A 24,093-nucleotide genomic window follows, 5' to 3' on the forward strand; every position below is an offset into this window, starting at 1 on the left:
TGTTTCAATTAGTTTACACCACCATATTGTATTACTGTACTGTAATTATAATTTTCTTTGTGTTTATTGATTGAGTAAAAGTACTTCCACTTAAGTACAATATTCTAGTACTCTATGAAGCATAATTTCAGCACAAACTGTGGTACATTCAGTGAACACATGATGGCAGTATATTCAATATATATTTTTGTTTTGGGAATATTCTCTTACACCATAATTTTGTTGATGAAAATGATGTTGATGAAAATGATGTCCGTGCACTTCTTGCAAAACACTATATACACTGTTTCTTATGAACTTACTGTATTGATTAAAAAAACATTTACATTTGTCCTCTGCATTTACAGTAAGCCATCCTGAGCAAATATATACAGCTATTCCTTTTACCATTGCAGTTGAATTACAGTACAGGAATAAATACAAACAAACAAAAACGACAATAAAATGTAAGTTCTATGGTAAATAAATAAAATAGTAGTGTAAAGAATGGTGGATGAATTTTGTTTCTCGCCTTCTGTTTCATTCTGGCCACTTCACTAGAAACGTCATCCCTGGTCTACATCTGTTCTCTTCGTCCTCTTCCTTCTTCCTCTCGCGGCCTCCATGTTTGCACAGTTCTCCCAAAAGAGGTGAGCTCCCCTGAAGTCTGTTTGAAGTGCTAAGTCTAAGACATTTAAAAAGGTAGACAAAGTACTAAAGACAGCAGTGATTTGTACTGAGATTGCTGTTCAAATAGTTCACATGTTCATCATTTTGTTGCAAAAATAACAGACCAATGTGTACAATCAGCATATCATTTAAGACACCGCTTAGCATTTCTGGAAGGTCGATGGTTAAAGTTTCTTAATGTTTTGACGCACCTGACCTGACAAAACACAACAATATGAGAATCATTGTGTTTGTTGGGAGAGGTTGTGTGATGCACTGTTGACAACATGGTATTTATTTGTCTTTTTCTGTTGTTTCTAAATTCCCTTTGACTCGCTTTTGGGAAGGTCTAAACCAAGGCTGTCTCCAGAGAACAAAGCAGCAATGGAAGGACATGAATTTCCTTTTATATCAGGGGCAAATTGTTTGACTTCAAAGACAGGAACGGAGACTTTTCTGGAGCGGGGGGGTGGGGGGGGGGGGGGGGGGGGGGGGACTTTTGTTTTGTCATCTATTTACAACCCTCTTCAAACACTATGCAGAGGACACTTTTGTTCAGTGTTATCCAAGAAATCCTCTGGTCATTTGAGACAAACAATCCTTTGTGTGGACATGTCGATATTATTTTGGGGAATATATCAGATTGCTATCTGTGGTCAGCAGGTTTGGGTAAATAGGTTACATTTGAAGTGTGTTCTTTGTTCCATTGGAACAACCGTAACATAATGAAACCTATTTGATAAACCTCGATATGATTCCCATTCCATTATCCAAACTGCTCCTCAATATGATATACATTTTAATTAATTACATTGTTTGTTTTTGTGAACTCAGTGAAGTTTTTAATATGTGTGAGGAGTGACTTCACCACTAGAGGTCTATGCTTTCCTCTCAAACACAGTGAGGTCAGAGGGTGGATAAGAGTCAGAAAAGGGGAATGAGGCTCAGAAATGGACAAAACAAAGCAAATACATGTATGCACTTTTTTAGTAGTTAAAATTACTTTGCACATCTGTCACATTGGTTTACAATCTAAAAACTATTTCTGTTTTAGAAGCTGTACTATTTATTTGACAAACCTCAGGCAGGTTGCAGTGAAGGGGCCAGTAGATCTCTGTGTTCCTCAAGATCATTTAGAAAGGTCACACATCTTACAGTGGGCATCAATTATATGACCTGCCAGAGGTGTTATCAACAACCAGGCCTCTCGGTCACCAGCTGTCATTAGGTGATGATGATGATGCTGCTGATCCCCTTCTTGTCCTCTGCTCCTTTCGGTCTCTGCGTCTCCTTGAGCCTTTCAGTAGTTTTTCTGTGTATCTTCCTACGTGTCTCCCTGTGTGTTAGAAATGTTCTTGGAACTTTTTTTATTTTTGGTCTCTGAGTTTATTAAACTCTGTTTTCCTTGTGCTAATGTTTAATCTCTGCATGTTCGCCTGTCCGCTGTCCTGGGTGCCGGCAAACCCAGCTCGTCGTTCCTGTCAATTCAGCCTCTGGACCAGCCCCAAGAACATTCACCGTCTGCCTGTTACTTACCGAACGTCATCTCCATTCTGAAAACCAAGTTTGCAATGAAACATTTAACCAGCGTTCAGAGTCGTTGGCGCTGCGTTCTGGGTTCACTCCAAATACTGAACATAACAGTTCAGTGACCAACAAGTTGTTTTAGTCTAGTCGCTCCTCTTGTGTTGAGGAGATACGTGTGTTTCTACAAGAGTTTAACACCTTATAGTAAGAACTCATTACATGTTTAAAGCAGCATTCCACTGATTTTATACATAAAGGGGTCATTGAGTCGGGAGTACTCTGCCTGTAAAAGCAGCTTTATTATGTCATCATTAGAGGTCTTTTTTTTTAAGTCTGAGAAAAGGGCCCCTAATTATGTCTTGCAGGTTATTTTTACTTGGGCTTAGAGACAGTGTTACAACCTTGGGGCGTTGGGAATGAAAGACGTGTGTTTACCGGGCACTTTGGGGATAAGGAAAATATGCCTTGTGGGAATTGGCGTATGCAACGTTTTTAGAGTTTTGAAAAAATATATAGATGGATATCTATTGAAAGACTAACTTTTTGACAAGTTTTACTTTATCTTTTAGAATAAGACTACAGGTTTAGGGTGTGATTAGAGTTCAAAGAAAAGGTCAACACTTTGGAATTTGATTACTACTTAATTCACTTGTGTATAGTTTTCCTGGAAGACATAAAAGAGACAAAGAGACAGTCTGTCAAACCAAGAACAACATCAAAAGATAAATACATGTGTGCTCGCGTCATCATCTTCTCTCACTACTCAGAACTTATCTTCTTCACGAATTATGTGTTTAACACATTTTATCTCTCTCTCATGTCTAGACTGTTCGATTCAAGAAGCTGGAGATTTAGTCCAGCAAGAAGAACAAAGACCAATAGAAGTCAATTAAGTTGATAGAATAACTACTTAACTAGCTTGAAGCGTGAGTGCAAATGGAGGCTAAAAGGGTGGGTGGTCTGTATATTTTGTGTTTCTACGAGGAGACAGAGACATACAAGAGGATATTATCCTCTTCTGGCTGCCAAAATAATTCAACTGGAGTCACACCAAACCACCAGTAATATGTTTTCCTGGTCTGGAGAGCAGAATAGAAAAGAGGGCATCTAATGAACCAGAAATGCAGATTTTCCTGGTCATTTAGAAATGATTGTTGCCAATGTTTATGCCTGGCATGCATGTGGGTCAAATGGACAGGAAAGTAGTAGCTCAATGCACCATTTGTGGGTAATTTTCCAGATCGGATCCACCCATGCATTTTCTGTCATTGCGGCTCTTTCCGAAAAGAGAAAAAAGGGCAGCAAAAACCATTAGTTATTTTTGTTTTAGTAAACTTGAAGCATTATTCTGAAAGTCGCTGCCCAGCAGGCAAATCATTGTTTTCCTTCACACGTTGACGAGGAGATGACTCATGAGAGAAAATGATCGTTACGACTGCCAACACAAAGCTACAACAAACTCATCTCTCCTAAAACTTTTTTTGAAGTTCACGTGGAGGATGTCAGAAGAACGGCAACATAATGTTTACAAGAAATCTTTAATAAAAGACAAGTGTTACACCCTTGAAGAGAAGATTGACACAGATACATAATACACATACCATTGGTCTTATGTACAAACCCATTATTCAAGCGAATCCCACGCACGCACGCACACACACACACACACACACACACACACACACACACACACACACACAAAGAGAGAGACACTGATAACTACTACTGATTATCTTCCATATCCAACTATACCTAATGTATGTTTTTTGGCCATTGGTACAGTACACATTTGGACACAAGGGGGGTGACTGGGAATTCTAGAATGCATACAACATGATAAAGGCTGTCCCAGTGTGCAGCAATGATCCGCTGAGTGAAAACACAGTCAAAAAATAAAATAATCCTCTCATTGAACCAAAGCGGCAGGATGTGACAGCCAGCTTCATGGAATTGGATGGAGAAGAAACAGGAAGACAAGAGTGAAAAGAAGGAGGAGGATGTGAGCGGTCGGAGGGTGAGCAAGTGAAAAGGAAATGTGAAAAAGGAAGCAGGAGAGACCAGTGGGAGAAAGAGGAGAAAGAGCTAGAGGCGAAAGAGGTCTGGTGTGTAAGGTTAAAGCGTTCCTTCGTCAAGCAGTTTGTTGATGCCATTGCAGATCTTCCTCAGGGAGAGTCTGTACTCCTCTCTGTCCCCGTACAGCTGGGCCAGGAACTCCCCGTGGGCAAAATGGTTGAAAACGTGGTCGATGCGTGCGTGCGAGCGAGCCGTCAGGTGCTGCTCGACCAGGTTGTGAAGCAGGTCCCTGCACTCCAGCAGGAGCTCCGACAGAATATTCCGGTCAAAGGTGTAGTCCACCTCGTAGAACGACACCGCCGTCATGGCCGCCTGGTTCATCTTCTTCTTGAAGCGCTCCACCGTGTCCAGCTCGTCGGAGCTGAACTGGTGGTTGCGGTACAAGATGCCGATCTTCAGGGCGATCTTGATGACGTCCTTGATGATCTTGTGGGCCTCCTTCTTGCTCTTGGTGAACTCGCGGCTCGTCTTGTAGAGCTCGTCCAAGATCTCGCTGCTGGTGTCATCCGTCAGCATGTTGGCCACCACCATGGTCGCCATCTTGCTCAGGATCTTCTTCTGGGCCTGCAGGGCCAGGGAGCGAGAGTTGAAGCTCTCATGTCCTGAAGAGAGAGAAAAGAGGTTTGGGGTTATGCCTGAAGGTCAGACATCCTCACTACAACGCAACCTTTTCTAAAGAAACAGTGGACGGAAAAAAACTAAACAGTAAATAAAAAAATAAAAAGATATATTAATTTGAAAAAAAATAATTTCAAAGAGCGAAGATAATTGCAAAACGATTCCCCTATTGAGTATCCCTGAACAATGGAAAGAGATAACACACTTTTGTTGTAGATCTTGGTACATGTTATTAATATAGTCTTATAATCTTAACCACTGCTCTTAAACTTCAGTATGTGTACAGGTAACAGCTGACTTCCATCTGGACAAACAGGAAACTCTGATGACCCATTGTAATAAAAATATGGCCTTCTCCTGTTTTCTCTGACATTACTTGCCCTTGCATAAGAACTATCTGTGCAAGAAGAAGCCAGATCTCATGTTCAGATTTTTTCTGAGGAAGAGCCTGACTTTTTCCTGTCTTCATTACACAAATCGCTGTTGTGTAACAAGATCGTTGGGAGCCGTATTTAATGTGATCTCAGTCAATATGAAAAAAGTAGAGTGCTCTCGGGTGACTCTGGTTTTTTCTTGGCATGAACAAAGACGCATCCTCGAATCTATTCCAAACTTGGATATAAAGAACTGCAGCACACTTCAAGGTTATTTGTAAAAAAAAAAAAACTAAGTTGTTCTTTGATTTAAAAGAAGTTACAGACGTCTGCATAAAAGGGCGGCGTCCTTCCTGTCGGCTGATTACGGGATGACGATCTGCTCTGGATCACGTCAAACAGCTGCACACCGATAAGAACCTCTTTGCACACCGTCTCTCTTCAGACTGATCACAGTTGTATGCTGTGTCCCGCTGCAGCCATGATTTATCATGAGGGAGAACATCAAAGGCTGCCTGTGTCATCATGCAGCCATTCCAGCAGCTTAACATGTGTCTGTGTGAATGTGGGGAGTGGGAGGACGGAGAGGGTTTTTTATTTAGGTGCCACCCAGCTACAAATTACACACCAGATAACTCCTATTATGATTAAAGCCCAGGAAAGAGGCCTCACTTTGATCCCCTTGTATCCTGGCCACTGTCAGCCTCGTCCTCCTCCTCCGCATGTATGTCCAGAAAGAAAGAGAGAGAGAGGGTTCGCCGTCGGTATTGTTCCAACCAACGTTGACGATTTTAGTTTAATGGTTTGATTAATGGTTTGATTTGAATACATTTTTAGTGAGAGAGAGAGAGAGACAAAGACAGAGAGAGAGAGGGAGAGACAGAGACAGAGACAGAGACGGAGTTAGAGAGAGAGGCAGACAGATGGGGAGAAAATGGAGACAGAGACAAAGAGAGATAGAATGTGATAAATATACAGAAAGAAGACAGATAGCTCCGAGGTCTGGTTTCAGAGAATTGGGAGAATATTCTTAACTACGAATCTTCCTAGGAGAAGGAAACACAGCCCACCTTCTTGCACCATATGTCCTATCGGGCCACAACCTGAGGGACAGTGAGTGACCAACGCACACACACACACACACACACACACACACACACACACACACACACACACACACACGCACACACACACACACAGTAATCTTATATTGTGTCCCAAGAAACACAACTGTACTTTCTTTCAATGTAGTTATTTCTCATCCATGCCAATAAAGCCTATGAATTTAATTGAAAATTGATAGACAGACAGACGGACAGAACGAGATACATAGATGGAGTCAGACAGAGAGACAGAGTTAGAGAGAGAGACAGAGAGAGAGAGAGAGAGAGACATGCAGAGAGACGGACAGGGCCGTCATTTTCCAGCGAGAGTTCAGCACAGAACAGCACATGAGCCCAAATTCAACACCTGCTTTGTTGTCAATATAATTTGATCAAAACAGACAGCCAGGTGAGCGTGCAGGATTCACCTCATCACCTCATCGTCTGTGTGTGTGGCGTATGTTTGTTATTCAAACACACACACAAGAGGTTGAACGCTCATCAACCATTGGGAGAAACCCTATCCGTGGCATTTCATGTGTGAATGTACAGAAGTGACATTTCATGTGTTGGTCTGAAGCTAAATGACATTTCACGTACATACAGTATAATATGCCCACTCAATTACACACAAGTAATAAGGCCAAAGTCTTTGTTTACAGTCATTTCCAAATACATAATATTTGATGTACTGCTCTTTTGAGCGGCTCCATGAGAGTGGGTTAGTCTGAAGATTTTAAACCTGCAGAAAAAAAAGGGTAATTAATCCGAGGAAAACAAACAAAAAAAAGCAAACTAAAAGTGAATAAATGCCATCATTGCTCTTTTTTTTCAGAATTGTATTTGAAGTGTTTTGGAAAACAAGCTGCAAACATGACACTGACATGTTCACACTTAGTTATCGCCAACATATTTCTGGTGACCTGGCAAATAGAAGTCTTCTCTTCTTCTAGCTCTGTTTTGGTCTCCACCAACATCTGAGAGAAATATCCAGCTCTTAAGCTGCTAAATGCTTCACTTTATCCACTTAACCAAAAACCTTGAAGTTGAGGCCACACAATCTAAACAACAAGCTGTAAGATGCTGAAAATGACTGATAAGTAAGTAATCAAAAAGAACATGTACAGTAAACAAGTACATTCCTGTCCCGTGCTCTATGCCACGTGTAAGGTTGCATTTTGCATTTAAGAAGGATGTGATAATATAATGTGACCACAACCAACATACAGCCTTCAATGACTCCATACAAATCCTGGACTTTCTACAGTCAACATCAGTCTGGGGGGAAATAGGTTGTGTCTAATCCCCGCAGGCCGCTGTCCACCGACAGCTTTTAAAGTCCCAAATGTAAATGACCTGAGGTGTCAAATAGATAACAAGCGCCACGACAGCAATACGATAGTTTCCATGATATATGAATAGCAACAGCAGGACATATAACTGTGTCTCTCATTAGGCAAATCTGTGCCTCTCATCAACAGGCCCTCTTTGTCGCTGTTATTTCCTGTTTCTCTGAAGCAGCTCTTTGTTCCAGCGAGCCTCTGATATTCACAAACCCAACTGGATAGATTTCTGAAACCCTGGCACACTGATAAAGGTGACAGCTTGCTCCATAAAGCCGGCCTTGTCAGACCAATGGTTTGCGCAGACTATTTGGATCTGGTGAGAGCAGTCGCTCTCTCTGTGAATCTCGAGATATGTGATGCTCAATTCAAAGATCGGTTGAACTAATTTAAATGGGTGCTGCATGAGAGGAAGTGATTGGATGTGTTCTGTTGATCGTGTGGAGCTAAAAGTAGACTAATTATTCTCCCGCCACCCCCCGACGCACAGCCTGGAGCCGGTTTTTTGAGGACCAGCAGGTGGCCATCGACTCATTTGCCTTGACCCCTGTCTCAAGTTTGTTTGCACATCCCTGAGTGGCGAAGAATGTAAGCAAAAATTAATTTGTGTGTGTGTGTGTGTGGGGGGTGGACGGGGGGGGGGGGGGGGGGGGGGGGGGGGAGAGAATGGACTGCTTGAGGTGTGAGTCAGAGTGCCGGGGAAGGCGGTGGGTGATTCAGAGTCTGGCTGGAGATTTCTTTAGCACATACAGAAAGCGAGCGTAGATGATAATAAAGAGTGCACATGGAGACAGTGAGAAGTCCACACACTCACATACAGCCTGTCACCCAGAAGCTGAGATGAGTGACATGCATGAGCCCGAGTGTCAGAACGAGTTAGAGAACAGCCCAAACCGTCAGCGGAGAGACAGTCAGAAAGCGGTCTCCCCTCATCTCTCTCCCCATGCCTGCTCATTATTTTCTCACTGGTCCTGATGTGTTAAGTTTTCACCAAATAAAGTGAGTTGTTCTGTGTAGCGTGTGAGAATAAGTTACTGAAAAGGAACGGACGCAGGGCCAGAGTGCTTTTGGGAGTTGGTAAAGTTGACTTTTAACATCAGGATTAGTAAGGTGCTTGCTGCTCTCTGACCGTGGCTGTTGACTAGACAGTCTCTCTTTGTCCCACGCCTGATGTTTTTAGAGCGCTGAGTCAACAGTTTCTGCTGCGCTGCGTCAGAACATACATACAGTGTGGAACAGGGAGACCGGCCAAACCTGCCCCACTAAAAGGTGGTACCAGGCCAAAAAAAGAAAAAAATGATATCTGGGCCGATTTATTTTCATTCAGACTATTATGTCAATGAAGAGGCCATTTACAGAAAACGGCTCGACAGGAGTACAGCAATCACAAAAACAAGGATTGATTCTAGAAAAACGAAACCCCTCTACTTCTAAGAGTAGTTTGACATTTTGGCGTATGTTGGAAACACAACATCTGTGCATGCCTCTCCATTTTTGTTTGTGGTGCGTTGAACTGTGACCTGAGTTGCGCTGACCTTTTACGATCACTGCTTCGACAACTGCTTGTATACCAACGTGATGTCACAGAAATATGTCAAATGACCACGACCTCTGAGCATTGCATTGCGCGGTGGTGGCAAGTGTAAATGACATGCCGCTACCACGGAATTATTTTAAACTTTAGACAACAAAAACACATTGTGGTTAGGCTTAAAATAGGTACGTAAACTAAATAGAATACATAAACACGTCACGAACGACACATTTTGTTTTTAAGTTACGTGTGTGACGTGTTTACGTATCATACATCTTTATCATAAGCCCGACCATGGTGTGAGCCCAGCTCTGTCTGAAAGTAACAAAATCCCCAAAAAGGTAAAAAATAAGTACGCTTTCTTGGAAAGTTAGGTACGGTGACGCTGGGCACTTAGCGATAAAACACAACACTAAGTTAAATTACTCGGTAATCTGGACATTTTCCGCAGCGTGCTCGGCAGCTGGGCTGCGAGACGTGTGTCTTGAGGCTTGTGTTGGTCTCGTTCCAGGGAAACCAGAGGAATGAGCCACCAGCAGGACCAGCAGCTCACAGTGACGAGGGCCGACTGGTCTTTACTGAGCAACGCTGGAGGCACTTGTGGGCTTATCAGCTAGAACGCCCATCTGACTGAGGCATGTGAGTGAGTGTGTGTGTGTGTGTGTGTGTGTGCCTTTCAGTGACTGTTTTTTGTGTTCCGCTTCAGCAGAGAAACGACTTTAAAATAAATAGAATACAGTCAGTCATCATCACAATTTAGGTTTGAAGTTGTCCGTCTCTATGTGTCCGCCCTGCGACCTGTCCAGGTGTCCCCTGCCTTTGCCTCATGTGAGCTGAGATCGGCTCCAGCCTGTGATTTGTATTCAGCCTCTAATTTAGGTATTCAGGCTAAAAACTAAGAGGAAAGCCAAGCAAGTAAAAAAAACATAAACATAAACATTTCTAAATTATATCTAAAACAGCAACATTCATAGAACTAAACTAATATAAACATATATGTTTTAAATAAAACAATATCATATATATAATATGTTGTATAATATAGTACAACAACGTAAAACTATGCATAGTTATTGCAAAATCTCAATGAAACTTCAAACAGCTTCAAACATGAAACTGACAAGAAATTGAAGACCACTGAATTAACTCTCAGACCCTGACGGAGCAGGAAACACGACGCTCAGCTTCCCTGTTTGTGTTGGCTAACAAAGAGGTTGCTAATGACAACATGCTCATGTTTAGTATTGGACCAAACCAGGTCACACTCCCTGCAGGTGCATGTTTTTTTTGTTTTTTTTCCTTCTTCTTTCCAAGATAGACACGAAAACATATGTTCGCCACACCTGCTCGTGTGCTCACACAACAGACACAGGTGTTCATACGCAATCGTTCTATCAATGTTGGTTATTAGCACACGCTGAACACATGTTTGATAAGAGGAGAGAAAAGGGAAAAGAAAAAAAACGACTATTCACCATACTGACACCGCTTCCTCTAAACATTATTAGTTTGCAAAGCCAAACATTAAAAGGTTGCTGACAAACGACCTGGTCAGAGATAAGAGAGGTTTGGAGTGTTTCTAGTGACAAACAAATAAAATCTATCGTGCTGCGCAAAGTTTCCTTGCAGCCTCGCTGTGAATTTACAGCCCATGTGAAAGTTATTATTTTAACATATGTTATTACCGAATAACCAATGCATGCCCCCTGAAATGAACGGTTGCCAGGCCACCCTGTAAATGCTAAAATGGCAATAATTTTCCAGACGTTTTCCCTTTCAGATGTTTTTCTTTTATAAGTGGAGCCGCAGTCCTGTTCCAATCCCCCTTTTTGACGTACTGGCCTTCTGCAGTATAGTTGCATACAGTCATATTTCAAATACAAGAGACGGACTTTAAAGTGCCAGCTTGTGCGCTCACACTGTTGCAAAAAAAAAAATTAAAAAAATATAAGTCCAGGAAAAGCCCTCCGTCATAAAGTGTGTCATCCATAAGCAGCGGGCTGCCATCTCACAGAGCACAAACACAACACTGAGAATATGCCCACAGAAAGAAAATGCCAAGGAAAAGAGAAGTCAAGAGTCGCAAAACAAAAGGTGACAGCTTGACTTCCTCTTCTTTGGCTTTGTCCTTCTGGTTTTCTTCTGGTGTTCCAATGAGGAGTCGCTGCAGACACTCTCTCTGGCTGCATTTACGAAGCTGGAGGAAAACAATGGAGCAGGTCATTCGGCAGAAGTAAAGAGGTTTGAATAGCCTGCGGGGGTTAGTGTTAAGCAAGCCTGAGAGGCCGGTGGTCTGGAGAGGGGAAGAGAGGGAGTGTGTTGTGCCAGCTGGGACCAGAGCTCGACCAGCTGTGGTGGAAGAAGTATTTAGTCGTTATTGCTTAAAGGTAATACAAGAAACCTTCATTTTGTGTTGATTTTGGCGGTTCCTGTGGACAAAAGTGGAAGTGTTTCAGAGCGCCAGACTTCCTTTAGAAAACCTCTAATTAGACTGCAGCAGTATAAAAGTATTAGCAACAAAGAGTACTAATAAAGCTGTCAGAGAAATCTAAGTTATACTCCTTGCACCAGAAGTATAAAGTAGCTTAACATGTGAATACTTAAGTACGAGTACATCAGGATTGTATGTATATGAACAGTACTTGAGTACATGAACTTGGTTACTTTCCACACAGCGTCATTCTCTGGGCTGCAGACTTTGTGTTGGTCAGTTCACACACACACACACGCACGCACGCACACACACACACACGCACACGCATATCTTGATGCAGGCCTTCATACACAAAAAGCTGCTGTAGTATCCAGGCAGTTTAGTCTTTTCATGTCAGTCGTCCACTTAGTCTGGACCTGCAAAGTCTCCATTCTGGTGGTATTTCTGACTCCCGCTGCTCTATTTAGAAGATGACTCAAACACACCACCCCTGCTCACTGTCTGTTGCAATGCGTGTGTGTGTGTGTGTGTGTGTTTGTGTATCAGATTCAGCTTCATGGGCCATGTATGGACTTTTTTTTGCATTTCTCTTCACGTATTTACACATAAATAGAAGTAACAGCTGGGAACAAGGACAACAAAGGTGGACAAATATAGGTACAGAATAAACATATCATATATGCACCAAGCAATCACTGACAATAGAATAAAAATAAAACAAGTCAAGTGTAGAAGGCATGTGTTCTGTAAGTTGCAATACAAATAAATACTGAATAGCTGTACATGGACTGTATGATTATGCAGGTGCCTGTTTACATGTCTATATACTGTATATACAGCGTGTAGGATTTATTTTACTGAGAGAAAGAGAGTAAAGAGTGCATTGATGTGTATTATTCATGACATGTACAATCTGACTCTGAGCCAGTTTCCAAAGGGCACTCTTGTGCTGCAAGAGGTCCTTCGCCGTGCTTTAACAGCTGCTCAGGATGTAGAGGGGCATTCACACCTTTAGGGTTAATAACTAACTCCCCTTTCAAACCTTAATGACTTTCATTTATGTGAAGCGGCCACAGAGTATAAAGTTCATTCCCTTTTGTAGATGTGGATCATTTAGTGTCTCTGGCTGAAACTGGAATACACAGGTTACAGCTAACTCGTGCTTTACTGGAAGAAAGGGCAATAGCAGGAAATACAGATTTTTTTTCTTTCTTCTTCTTCTTGACAGATGCCCAAGGCTTGTTAGAGGCAAGCTGCAAACTTTTAGTAGAATAAATGACAAATGGATGTTATGATTTTGTTTGTGCTGTTGATGTTTCTTGCAGGTGTTACCTGCCTCTGCTCAAACCTGTTTTTTTATTCGTCCCTAATGGGGAATGTGGATGAGTTGAGGCAGAAAAGAAGCTGCATCCTCTCAGAAAAAACATATGTAAAACATAAAGTTAAAGGAAATGAACACACAAGTGCGAAACCATCTAAGAAAGCAAACACATGGATTTTAATATAGATTCGGATTAAAGCCGTATCCTATGAGACAAAACGTGATACTTGACCGGATAAATCAGTTGGCCAATATTAGCTCATTGCAGATGTTTCGGGTATCATGATATCATTGTATTATAGATGAGCTGAGTTTAACTGGAGCACAAAAATGACAAAGAGGGTGTAGAAACGGTGAAGCCTCATAGTGTGTCCACTTTAACAAGTTTACGCTTTATCTGTAAAACATCCCACTCTGTGACAATTCTTCAATAATCAAAGATTATTGGATTTTTGTCAAAACTGTTTAAGTTACAAAATAAATATTGGCTGATATCAGATTTCTTAAGCTCTCACGTATTGCAGAAAAACTAAATTAATTTGGCAATTGATTGATTGGGATGACTTTGGATAAGATGTAACTTCCAACTTCCATGTTCCTGCCCGGTGGACTTGTGAGTACGTCACTTTAATTCAAAAGAAATATGCAGGTACCCTGAGTACACAGGCTCAGTCATTACCACAGAGGCTAGGGTTTGAATGAGAACCTCAATTACATTTGATTTGTATTGCCCAATATCACTGTGGTGGCTGGGGCGGGGTTAGGCTCAGCTGCGGAGGGGAGTAGGGGAGTGGCTCAGGGAACAGGTGCTGGGGATCAGTTGATGTGTGTCTCTTCCCTATATGAGGAGGTTCGATAGGGACGGAGGCACGAGGCAGGAGAGCAGAGGCACAGTCTGCTCCATAATAAAGGATATTACGGAAGATACCCTGAGTGTGCTCATCCTTTGGTGCTGGAGGTGGGGGGAAACCCATATGTGACAGCTAGGAGCTTGTTACAATCACAAATCACAAATTTGCCTTGGAGGGCTTTGCAATCTCTACAACATACAACATCCTCTGCCCTCGCATCGGATATGGGGAAAACTCATCTGGACAATAGATGTCATGAACATAATACAATTACAGCATAACTTTCCCCAAAAATAATCTTAGAAGAAAGATGGATTTAATTGAATGGAGCAGTCCAAACGAAGGCACAACAAGCAGTCTAAATAAAGGTGGAATACGATGACTCGGCCAGAAGGATGTTTTGGTCAGAATATGAGCAGTACTGGCAAATGCACGATGGATGAAAATCACATAAACAAACCTGTTGATTGTTTTTCAATACGTGCCTGTAATGAGGAGGTCTGATATACACCACGAGACTGAACCTACAAGTGTGTTTATCCTGGGACTGATCTAAGTGTCTCTAGTGTGATTAACAGTCCGGGGGAAAGCACTTAAGAGCCACTCCGAGGGACACAAGTACAGCCTTGTTTAATGCTCCATCCCTCATCTCTTTATTTGCCCCTCTCTGTCTCTTGGTTTTAATGGCCATGTCCCTGTAGAGCTGAACCAACGAGATGATGCGAAACGAAGCAGTGGCCGGAGATGTCTGATTGATTAACGTGCCGCTGGCTTGATCGCCTGTCACAATGATCGAGGGTGACGAGAGAGATAGAAAGAGAGAGAGGGAGAGAGAGAGAGACATCAGTGATTTGACCTCCACCTTTAGCTGTGTGCTTGGCTTTCTTCAAAGTCACTCATCGTTATGAAGACCGGAGGAGCCGTTGGTGCACAGAGAGGATGAGAAGTGGTATCCAGGACATCCTGTTAAGGCCCTGTGAGATCCCTGCCCTCTGACCTCTCCTCTGCTGTACAGCTAATGTCTTCACCAGCTGTGGTTGGCTGACATCAGCCATTGTTTAGCGAGTCGAGAGCCAGGCCGCAGCTATAGCTGGCGAGCCGGGCATGGGAACCGGCTGGAGGCTGTCTCCCCTCTCTGCTTCCCTCCTCGGGGAGCTTCTCTGGAAAACTCCTCCTCCATGGACCACGATCACCCACGTCAGGTGGGCGTGAACAAATGAATGTCTCCGGGTAATTTCACAATGTAACACAAAGTGCACAGCTCTAAACAACCAGTGTTAGTAAGATAATTAACTGTTTTGGCTCACAGGAAGTGATGCTTTTTACAGCAGTTGGGTTAGAAGATGCTAAAGAGACAGAGTAACCGTAAACCAAGACAAGAGCGCCAACTACAGCCACACTTCACTGTGTAAATGTGAGACAGCACAAAATTATAACCACCTCAACATTTTTTTTCGGGGGTTTCATAGAACATACTATATATAGAAAGCCGGGTACAAATATGTGGGTGTGGGTGTTTTTTGTGTGAGCCATAATGAAAGACTGTGAAACTGAGGCCTAATAAAAAACAGAGGAGGATAAAATATTCAGGCTTTCCTTACTTTATCCGGCCAGGAAACCAGACAGAAGGTTCCCTCGACTCTTTCCATCTGAAATAATGAAACTAAGCTATTTACGGAGAAAAAGAGGAAGGCGAGAGAAAGCAGGAGCGGTTGGGCAGAGATGGCATTATGTACATTTTCCTTTCACACCATTCAGTCACTACTAATGAGCAGGGAAAAAGTAGAAACATGAGAGGAAGGAGGATGTGTTTGCTTGAAAAATGCCCAGAAGAAGAAAATATAAATACGCACGCAATCGCAGCCGTTCCAAAAGCCTGCAGATGTGTCATTTCCTTTAAACCCAGCGTGGAGGAGTGAAAGAAAGAGGGACGGAGGAGGTGTTAAAGAAAGAGAGGTGCAATCCTACGTCCACATTTTGATTGTCGAAACGTCTTTACGTCAGACACACAGACCCACACAACATCCAAAAACACTGTTTCAGTCTCAATTCGCTTAACATCACCTGCAGCTGTACGAAGAGCCGTAAATAGAGTGTGTCTTTGTCTTACATTCATGAAGTCTCTCGTCTCTTTTTGTTTATCTCGTCCTCTCTCTCTGTTCATTTCTCATCAGATTTACACTGAGCGGCAAGGAAGTAAGTGTTTTCCGGCTCTGGGTGAGTCGATCCTCTCATAGACCCTTAGCCAAGTCTCAGCATGCCGTGGCATCGTTTACAAAGAGACACACACACACACACACACACACACATGCACACACACACACACGTGCACGCACACTCACAACACACACACATGCACAATCATCCAGGTCTTGCCAGCTTTCCCCATAACTTTGGCCTCCTGGTTTGTTTACCAGTTCACCCACTATAACAGAGTAAAAGTGAGGCACTGGGAAGCTTTAAATCACTAGAGGCCCAGTCTGCTGTTGCCCATATATAAGGCCGAAGCCCCGCCCCCTGCCCCAGCTACCCTCACTTGCATTCATAACTCAGTGGGTTTTAAATCACACGCAGGATATATGAAGGATTTAGTGGTTCCAGACAGTAGAAATATGGAATGTATCACGATCGCTGACTTTTTTATAACTTAGTGTGTGTTTGCTTTAATAAAATAATATTTCTTAATGTAAGTATCCGCCATTGTGGCCGACATTTACACGATATTTCTCAGGTGGAAGGTGCGAGAGACGCCGTGGGTCGGGACAGTGTTACCAGCAATAACCGTCATATGATGGCAGTGCAGCGGCCATTTCATAGTCAGTGGGAGGCACAAACAGGGACTAACATGCACACTACGTAAGCACAAAGTATGAAAGCACAAAGAAGCTCGCATTACAAGAGAGTGAGAGTGACTTCATTCTCCGCTCAGGACCCCACTACGCCACTTAATCTTTTCATATAGCTATTTGCTGCTCAGAATTGTTAATTTTGCACCTTTATGAAAGACAAAATACAGATTGTGTTGGCAGACCACATCTACAGTTCCCATGACAACGGTTTTACGGTGACGATTTTTCAAAACCAGTGGCGGAAGAAGTTTTTAAAATCCTCAAGTAACATCATATTTGTATCTAAGGACAGCACTTGAAGCAAATGTACTTGTTGTTGTAAACTTTCAGTGAGAAAAACAACACAGAGTAATAAATGTTAGAGGAGCAAAGGTCAGCGAGGAGAAGGGGCGGGGCTTCAGACGCCCATGCTGCCCCAATTAAAAGGTTGCGCTCCCTTTGATTTGAGTGATAAAATTGGTGATACTTTGAGCTTTGGCCTTGAATGCCCACACTGTGCATGACACGCTTTAGTGTAGAGCCAAAGTGCTGCTGCTCTCTTGGCTGCCAACCCACCACTAACTAATGACCAGGAAATAACTGTGGCTCAGACACACGCTCACATCAACACACGCACACACACATTTGTAGATTTGCTTCTGACTTTTAGTGACTGCATTCCTTCTTCCAACCTAAACCTGTGCACTACCAGCCAAAACCGAATCCTTCCATGAGTTCATTAAAATCATTCAAACCTTAAAGGATAACGCAGTGTGGAAATATAGATGTTTCTCTCTTTTGCCATTATTGCCAATGAAATGTCAAAACCCACAAACTGTATTGTCACATTTGCTAACTGTCTGTTCTGCTGCCTTCTACCTCCCAGAGGAAAACCGTTTTCAATGTACTCTAAAAGCAGCTTAATGTGACGTACTGCTAGACTAACTGTTGAGATATACAATGCATGGGTATTACACTTTTTCCTATCATTATCTCATAATGGTGATCTATAATTAGCACAGATATTTCAGTTGTGCTAGAGTTAAGTGTAAAACGCTTTGTGTGTAATTGTCACCATTCTGCCTCGTTTTCTGGTGCCTTTTTGGGGCCTTAATAGTTACGGAGAGGAAAAAAGTCTCCATTTAACTTAATGTCATCTGCATGTTGAGGTTATATTAAGAGGAGGTGGGTAAATCAAAGTGCAGTGGCTTCCACTGAACCGTAAAGTATAAGTTTACACCAGAAACTGTGACTAAAATAAACAAATCCTCAAAATGTGTGAAGAAATTATACAAGAACAGACTTTAAGAAATGGGCACAGTCACTGTGGAGTCATTGGAGTTTGGCATCTTGGTTTTTGGTCGTCGCCATCTTGTTCTTCTGCAACCGGGTGTGACATGAGAAGGTGTACAACCTCACACTGAATAAGATTTTTTTTTAGGCGACCAACATTTTTTTTGATTAAGTAGTGTTGTTCTATACAATCTAATCTGACTTATTTTGGCAACCAAGGGAGTCGCCCCTGCTGGCCATTAGAAGTTCACTTGTCAGACCCGTAGGCCTGCCTGCATCACAGCTCCTGTGTGCACCACGGATCTAGATACCTGTATCGGCTCACCGCTCCAGCCTTCCCTTAATACGCACTGGCCTCCCTTAAATAGCTCGCCTCTCACACCAGGCGCCACTAGCGACTGTTTGCTTTGCTTCCACTGGCCCTCCAGTGAAACCACAGCCTTCTCCTCCTCCCGAGTGTGTGTCTATGAGGCCTTGTCGAAAATGCCTCTGCGGTCTAATTTCATGTTTCAGTAATGGCTCCGCCGGGGGAAACAATTCTCTCTCCAAATGTCCCACAAAAACTATGAAATGCCACAGTATTATTGCGTAAACGCATGCATGTGCATACAAGGGACAATACCCACCGGTCAAAGATTTGAGAGTTTTAGGGAATTTGAGGGTTTTTCTTTCGCTGCAGTCAGAGAGAAATGCACTTTCTCCTGAGTCGTCTTTACCACTTACGGCTTCACTCCTGTTTTATTTATTTTTTTCTTAGTTCGTGATACAATTTTCCAGAACCAGCTCCCGGTGTTTCGAGTGAGTGTGTACGTGTGTGTGTGTGTGTGTGTGTGTGTGTGTGTGTGTGTGTGTGTAGAGGGAAAGGTTGCAGTAAGCACTCTCCATCTGTGGGCCAGATTAAAGGAGAAGGGAAAAAATACAGGGATGCATGTGTTTGGAGACCAAGGGAATGAGCAAGAAGAGTGCGGACATTTTTGCAGTGTGTGTGTGTGTCTGTGTGTGTATGGGAGTGTTACAGTCCAGGCAGGGCTGGCCCACTCGGCCTGTCTCTCATGTGTAAAGCATGTAGCCCGTCTGCCAACATGGCAATCATGAGGCAGAAGCTCCCCTCTGATTGCTGGGTGCTCCTGGCCCGGTCTAATGCCGCACCGACCTTTGAAGTGTTAGTGGAAGTGTGAATTAGAGGCCTTTAACACGACCAATACAATTATAGCGTCTGTTAGTATGTGAGTGTGTGAGCGCTGCAGAAGATCACCTGGCCCTAGGATTCAATATCATAAAACATCTGCAGCTTTTTCTTGTGTACACAAACCACAGCAACAGCCCTCGTGCCCGAATGCATCGCACAGCTGTTATTACAACCGCTTCTTTCTGTAGAAAATCTGAAGTCAACACAAATGGCTGGAAATATCTCTTGGGACGGCAGATTGGGTGTTGGGAGTGATTTGCATCAACATGATGATGAAGCCAAAAGCGTGGGCTGATTATTCAGCAGCATAATGTAATTTTAAAAAAAAGTCAACTAAAAACATTCAGTTCAGAATCCATAATTATCGCTGTTGAGTGATATGTCTCTGTTGTGCACCCATCGTGCGATGCGGGCGGCGGTCCACCAGCAGAACAGGTGTGTTGACAGGCAGACGCGCTGTGACTCATAATAAGGTGTGGTCATCTCCACTGCACCACAGGAAGGAAGGACGGGCCTGCTGGATGAATCAGTTCGTGGGTATATGGTCAGAGGATGCTCATTGCATGACTGGATGATTATGGGAAAACTGTAAGCCTTTGTGTGCTTATGTGTGTGTGTGTGTGTGTGTGTGTGTGTGTGTGTGTGTGTGTGTTTTGAAGTGTATTTCTAGCTACACCGGAGCTCTGCATGTGGTTGATCTCTGTGTGTTAACACAACAAAAGGTTCAGAGAACAACAAAGACAGAACAACACAATAGTCCAAATCCTGACTCTCAAAGGTTAATTATAATGCACAAGTCTCCCCTGAAACAGTTTAGTCCTTTTGTGATTTATTTTCTTTCAGTGACAAGTGTCAACGTTAGGTGATGTCGGCCTATACTAATAATAATCCAAGTGCAAGGACCTTTTTTTGCACAACAACCTACATTTACCAGAGAGAACTCCCCCAGGAAGAGGAACAGATGATAACTTTCTCACCAGCAGGACCTGTTTAACACGCCGCTCTGTGTTTTTGCATTTGAAGAGACGACTTTCAGGCTCTTCTCAGACACTGTTCATATCTATATACCTATGAAAAGTAGTAATGATATCCTGTTCAACCCACGTGATCAATTTGAATGTAATCCATGTAATGGTGAGCCAGGACGTGTGACGCAGTATAAAAAGTCTGAATAGGGAACGAGTCCTTATTTGACCGATAACTTCTCATCGCCATTTGAACCCAAACCTCAACCTAATCAAGTCATTTTGTTTTGCCTAAACATTGCAAGAACACTGGTCGCTCATGTTACTCGACATCTTTATATCTATTTCAGTTACCTAGCAACAGTATTCTCATTACTTAATCCAGTGTGTGCCAACCATTACGTCTTTTCTTGACTTCCCAAGTTTCACTTAGAAGCAGCGTAGCCTGCGGCCGAATGGTCAGGCGGGTCCTCTGGGGCATTGTGGGAAATGGAGAACGGAAGAAAAATAATACAAGATTATGGGAACATTGGCTTTTACCGAACATCACTAATTGCTAATAAAGACGAGCGTCTGAGGCTGACTTTAAGGGAAGATTTCAGGGTCGGTCTCACTCTCTACACTAAAAGCCACCAAGAGCTCGAGGGCGAGAGAAGAAGGCCACCTAAAACAAAACACTCTCAATATTTACACAGGCGTTTTTGTGCCAGAATACATTTTAAAGATCACGCGTCCCTCATCCACATACGCAGGAGGTATAAGGGTCATGTTTGTGTGTGGAAACACTTTTAAAAATACTTCTGTTTTCAAAACACCATTAGCTCAGGTTTCGCTGAGACATTTGACCTTATAAAATGAGCCAGACCGGTTTTCTTTTCACTGACAGACGGACGACCAAAACAACGACAAATGTGTCCGTGATTTCCCTCTTTCTCTAGAAGACTGTGAACATCTCTTCCATGAAAGTGAAATGGATAAAGCCTCTGTTTTATATGAGAGTCCTGATTGATGCTTTAACCTTGGACGGTCTGCGTAAAGCCAGTAGATGATACGGATACGCCATCTTCTACTTTCTGGCTCTCATATTAAAGGTTCCTCTCTCTTTGCAGACAGACAGACAGATGGTCAGTGTTCAACATGGATAGCATCATTAACATACGAAGCGTTTCGTGTCGACAAGTAAAGAGGCACACAGCCACACCTTCACCAAAATCCTCACACGATCACTAACAGATGCCACAACATGCCCTAAATGTTGCTCTTCACTATAATAGATCTGCACCCAGGGACAGTCCATTTATGTGGGATGTAAAACCTCAATCTAAGTCCTTACAGGGACTAGTAAAAACACAAAGAGGAAAAAACATTTGACTGTTCCTGCATGCTGCTTGGCGTTATGAAAACCGCTTGGAGACACATTTGATTCATGATCTTTGAACTCAAACTCATCTTCAGAAGGCAGTTTCCTCTCCCGGCTTGAATTCCCTACAGGATCTCAGAAAAACGCACACTCGCTTGTAATGCCGGGGAGTTGGAGACACTGAACTTCAAATGATGAATACATACTTTGCCGTGAAACAACTTCCAGTAAACTGAAAATCTAAACATTTGCAATCTCCCTGCTGGTGTTGAGATGCAAGAAGAAGAAGTGTCCGGGGAGGCTGTGCTCTCTCTCTCTGTAGATGGATGTGTTGATGAGTGGACTGGCTGCACGTGTCGGAGCTTGCCTGTTCCTGGTGGCGACTGAGCCGGCTCTCATCCGCAGCCTCACCAGCATCACATCAGAGCTCACCGGCAGCTCGCCATTGATGCATCTCAGAAATGAGCCCGAGATAATGGACTTAAAAGTGGAAAGTTGTGTTTGATTCTTGATTTTGGATTGGAGAAGTATTGTAGGCAAACTGCTCATCAGTGTAAGGATGGCTGCATTGTGAGAGATGGTACAGAGTTGAGCTCCAGGTGACAGTAAGTACCTGAGAACAAATGATGAAAGACATGCCCAAAGAACTCATGGACCCTCTGGATGAACTCATGCACTACGATGAAGAAGTCTGGCGACCGCAACATGTCAGTCGACTGATGTTGCAGCTGCAGTAAAGGTTTGTTGAGGCTTACCTAGAGACAGTAAAGGTTTGTTGAGGCTTACCTAGAGACAGTAAAGGTTTGTTGAGGCTTACCTAGAGACAGGTCTCCGTCACTCTGCTCTCCGGAGTCTGAATCCATTTTCCCCTGCAGGACACTCGGAGGCTGCAGAAGCTCTCGGATTCCTTTTCCTCCACGTTCCCTTTCCTCTCAAAGGGATTCTTCTGATTTCTTATCTTTTTTTTTTCTTTTTTTTTGTTGCTTTCTTCTCTTCTGGTGAGTTCAAATTCCCCCTCCCAGCCCAGATCACTGCAGCTGTGAGAAGAATGCTTTTGAGCTGATTTGCTGGATCTGTCCTCCTTTTTCCTTTGGCTCTCCTCTGTTCTCCTGACTCCCTCAGTTTCTCTCTTTCCTTCTCCTTCTCATCTACTTTCCCCTTGTCTGATGCTCCCTCCCCTTTCTCACTCTCGGTCCGTCCCCCTCTCGGTTTCTCCCTCCCTTGTCCCTACCACTTGGTACCTCCTCCTCTTCCTCCTCCTCCTCCTCCTCCTCCTCTCAATCGGTGCTGTCACACTCAGCCTCTTCAGGCTTTCTCCACTCAAACTCTTTCTCTACCTCTTTCTGTATGCTGTAAGTGCCGTCTCTTCCCCTCTCTCTCTCTCTCTCTCTCTCTCTCTCTCTCTCTGCCTCTCTCCCTCCCTCTCTCTCTCTGTCTCTGGGTAAGAGGGCTGCCTGTGTTTGAGCAGAGCAATGGGAGAGTCTCATTCATGGCAACTTGAAATTCATCTCCAGCAGGAAAAATCCCATGAACCCCTTGTTACTGGCTGTTATAGAACCAGTCACTTACTGTCTGTGACGGGGACGTGAAGGTTACTGTTTTACTTCCTGCAGTCATCACTGCAAGGAGCTGACATGTTTTGGGCCCATTAAAATGTGATAGGAAAGTATTTCTTGAGCATTTTTTTTAATTTTATGACCATGCACATATAGCAATAAAACTTCAATCCGTGTGTATTTAGATTGCTTTTCTTTCCCACGCAAATATGTCGGTTTCCATTCGTTGCAGAGACTCGCTCCTTGTTTTTAGTAGATGTTCAAGGGTGCTCCAGCGGTTCATATTCGGTAGACAAACAGCAGCGTTTGGTTTTCTTGATTACTTAGCTTATGAATGCCAACTCAGTGTCAGTGTGTGCCTGACTAAAGAGAGTTTCCACAACACATGCTGCTTTAAAAGGCAAATATATAACATGAAGAACTATATGAGTCTGTTGTTTATCAGATGTCAAGGATCGAAGACAAAATGGTTGGAGGCCCAATCTAGAAACTCTATAACTTATAATGCAAACTTTGCATTTTTTATTCCCATAGTAAATTATTCCCAATAAGCATACAGAACTGAAATGAGAGGAAATATTGGACCTATATATATACATCCATAGGTTGGCCAGAGACGTGACTCCAAATGAAGACAAACAAAGGGTGCAAAAAAAACAAAAACCCGCGCAGGAAGTGTGTCAAGGTATTTCTAGCGCAGCTGTATTCAATTTCCCCGCAATAAATGTCTCCAACAACAACAGATTCTTTGTTGACTCACCGTTTTACACATTCAACGAGCACGCAGAGAGGCATTTATTGTAGGAGGCAATATAACAGTTTCTCCACCCACCGAAAAAGTAGCAAGGGAACTTGTGTTTCGAGTTAAGGGGGTTTGACTGGAACTCTCACTAGTCACAAAGAAACTCTCTCTCTCTCTCTCTCTCTCTCTCTCTCTCTCTCTCTCTCTCTCTCTTCCTCCAGAAACACATATAGGTATTCTGTGAAATACTGAATGCAGATGTATAAACTGTGTTTGTGAGTGTTTCTTCTTCTTCTTCTTTGAATCCACCTTTGGCCTCCAGTCTGTTGGACAC

The 24,093-nt window shown here is 43.0% G+C and overlaps 1 protein-coding gene across 1 annotated transcript; it reads right to left on the minus strand.

The window, feature by feature from the left end:
• Positions 1-3,743: 3,743 nt before the first annotated feature.
• Positions 3,744-22,358, minus strand: tnfaip8l3 (tumor necrosis factor, alpha-induced protein 8-like 3). The gene is made up of 2 exons (XM_034561677.1): positions 22,279-22,358; positions 3,744-4,850 (listed from the first exon to the last, which is right to left on the minus strand). Exons 1-2 carry the CDS (start codon positions 22,322-22,324, stop codon positions 4,288-4,290), a joined length of 609 nt encoding a protein of 202 aa, XP_034417568.1. The 5' UTR covers positions 22,325-22,358; the 3' UTR covers positions 3,744-4,287.
• Positions 22,359-24,093: the final 1,735 nt, after the last annotated feature.

This window comes from Cyclopterus lumpus, chromosome 3, assembly GCF_009769545.1.
Source record: "Cyclopterus lumpus isolate fCycLum1 chromosome 3, fCycLum1.pri, whole genome shotgun sequence".
Lineage (NCBI taxonomy): Eukaryota > Metazoa > Chordata > Actinopteri > Perciformes > Cyclopteridae > Cyclopterus > Cyclopterus lumpus.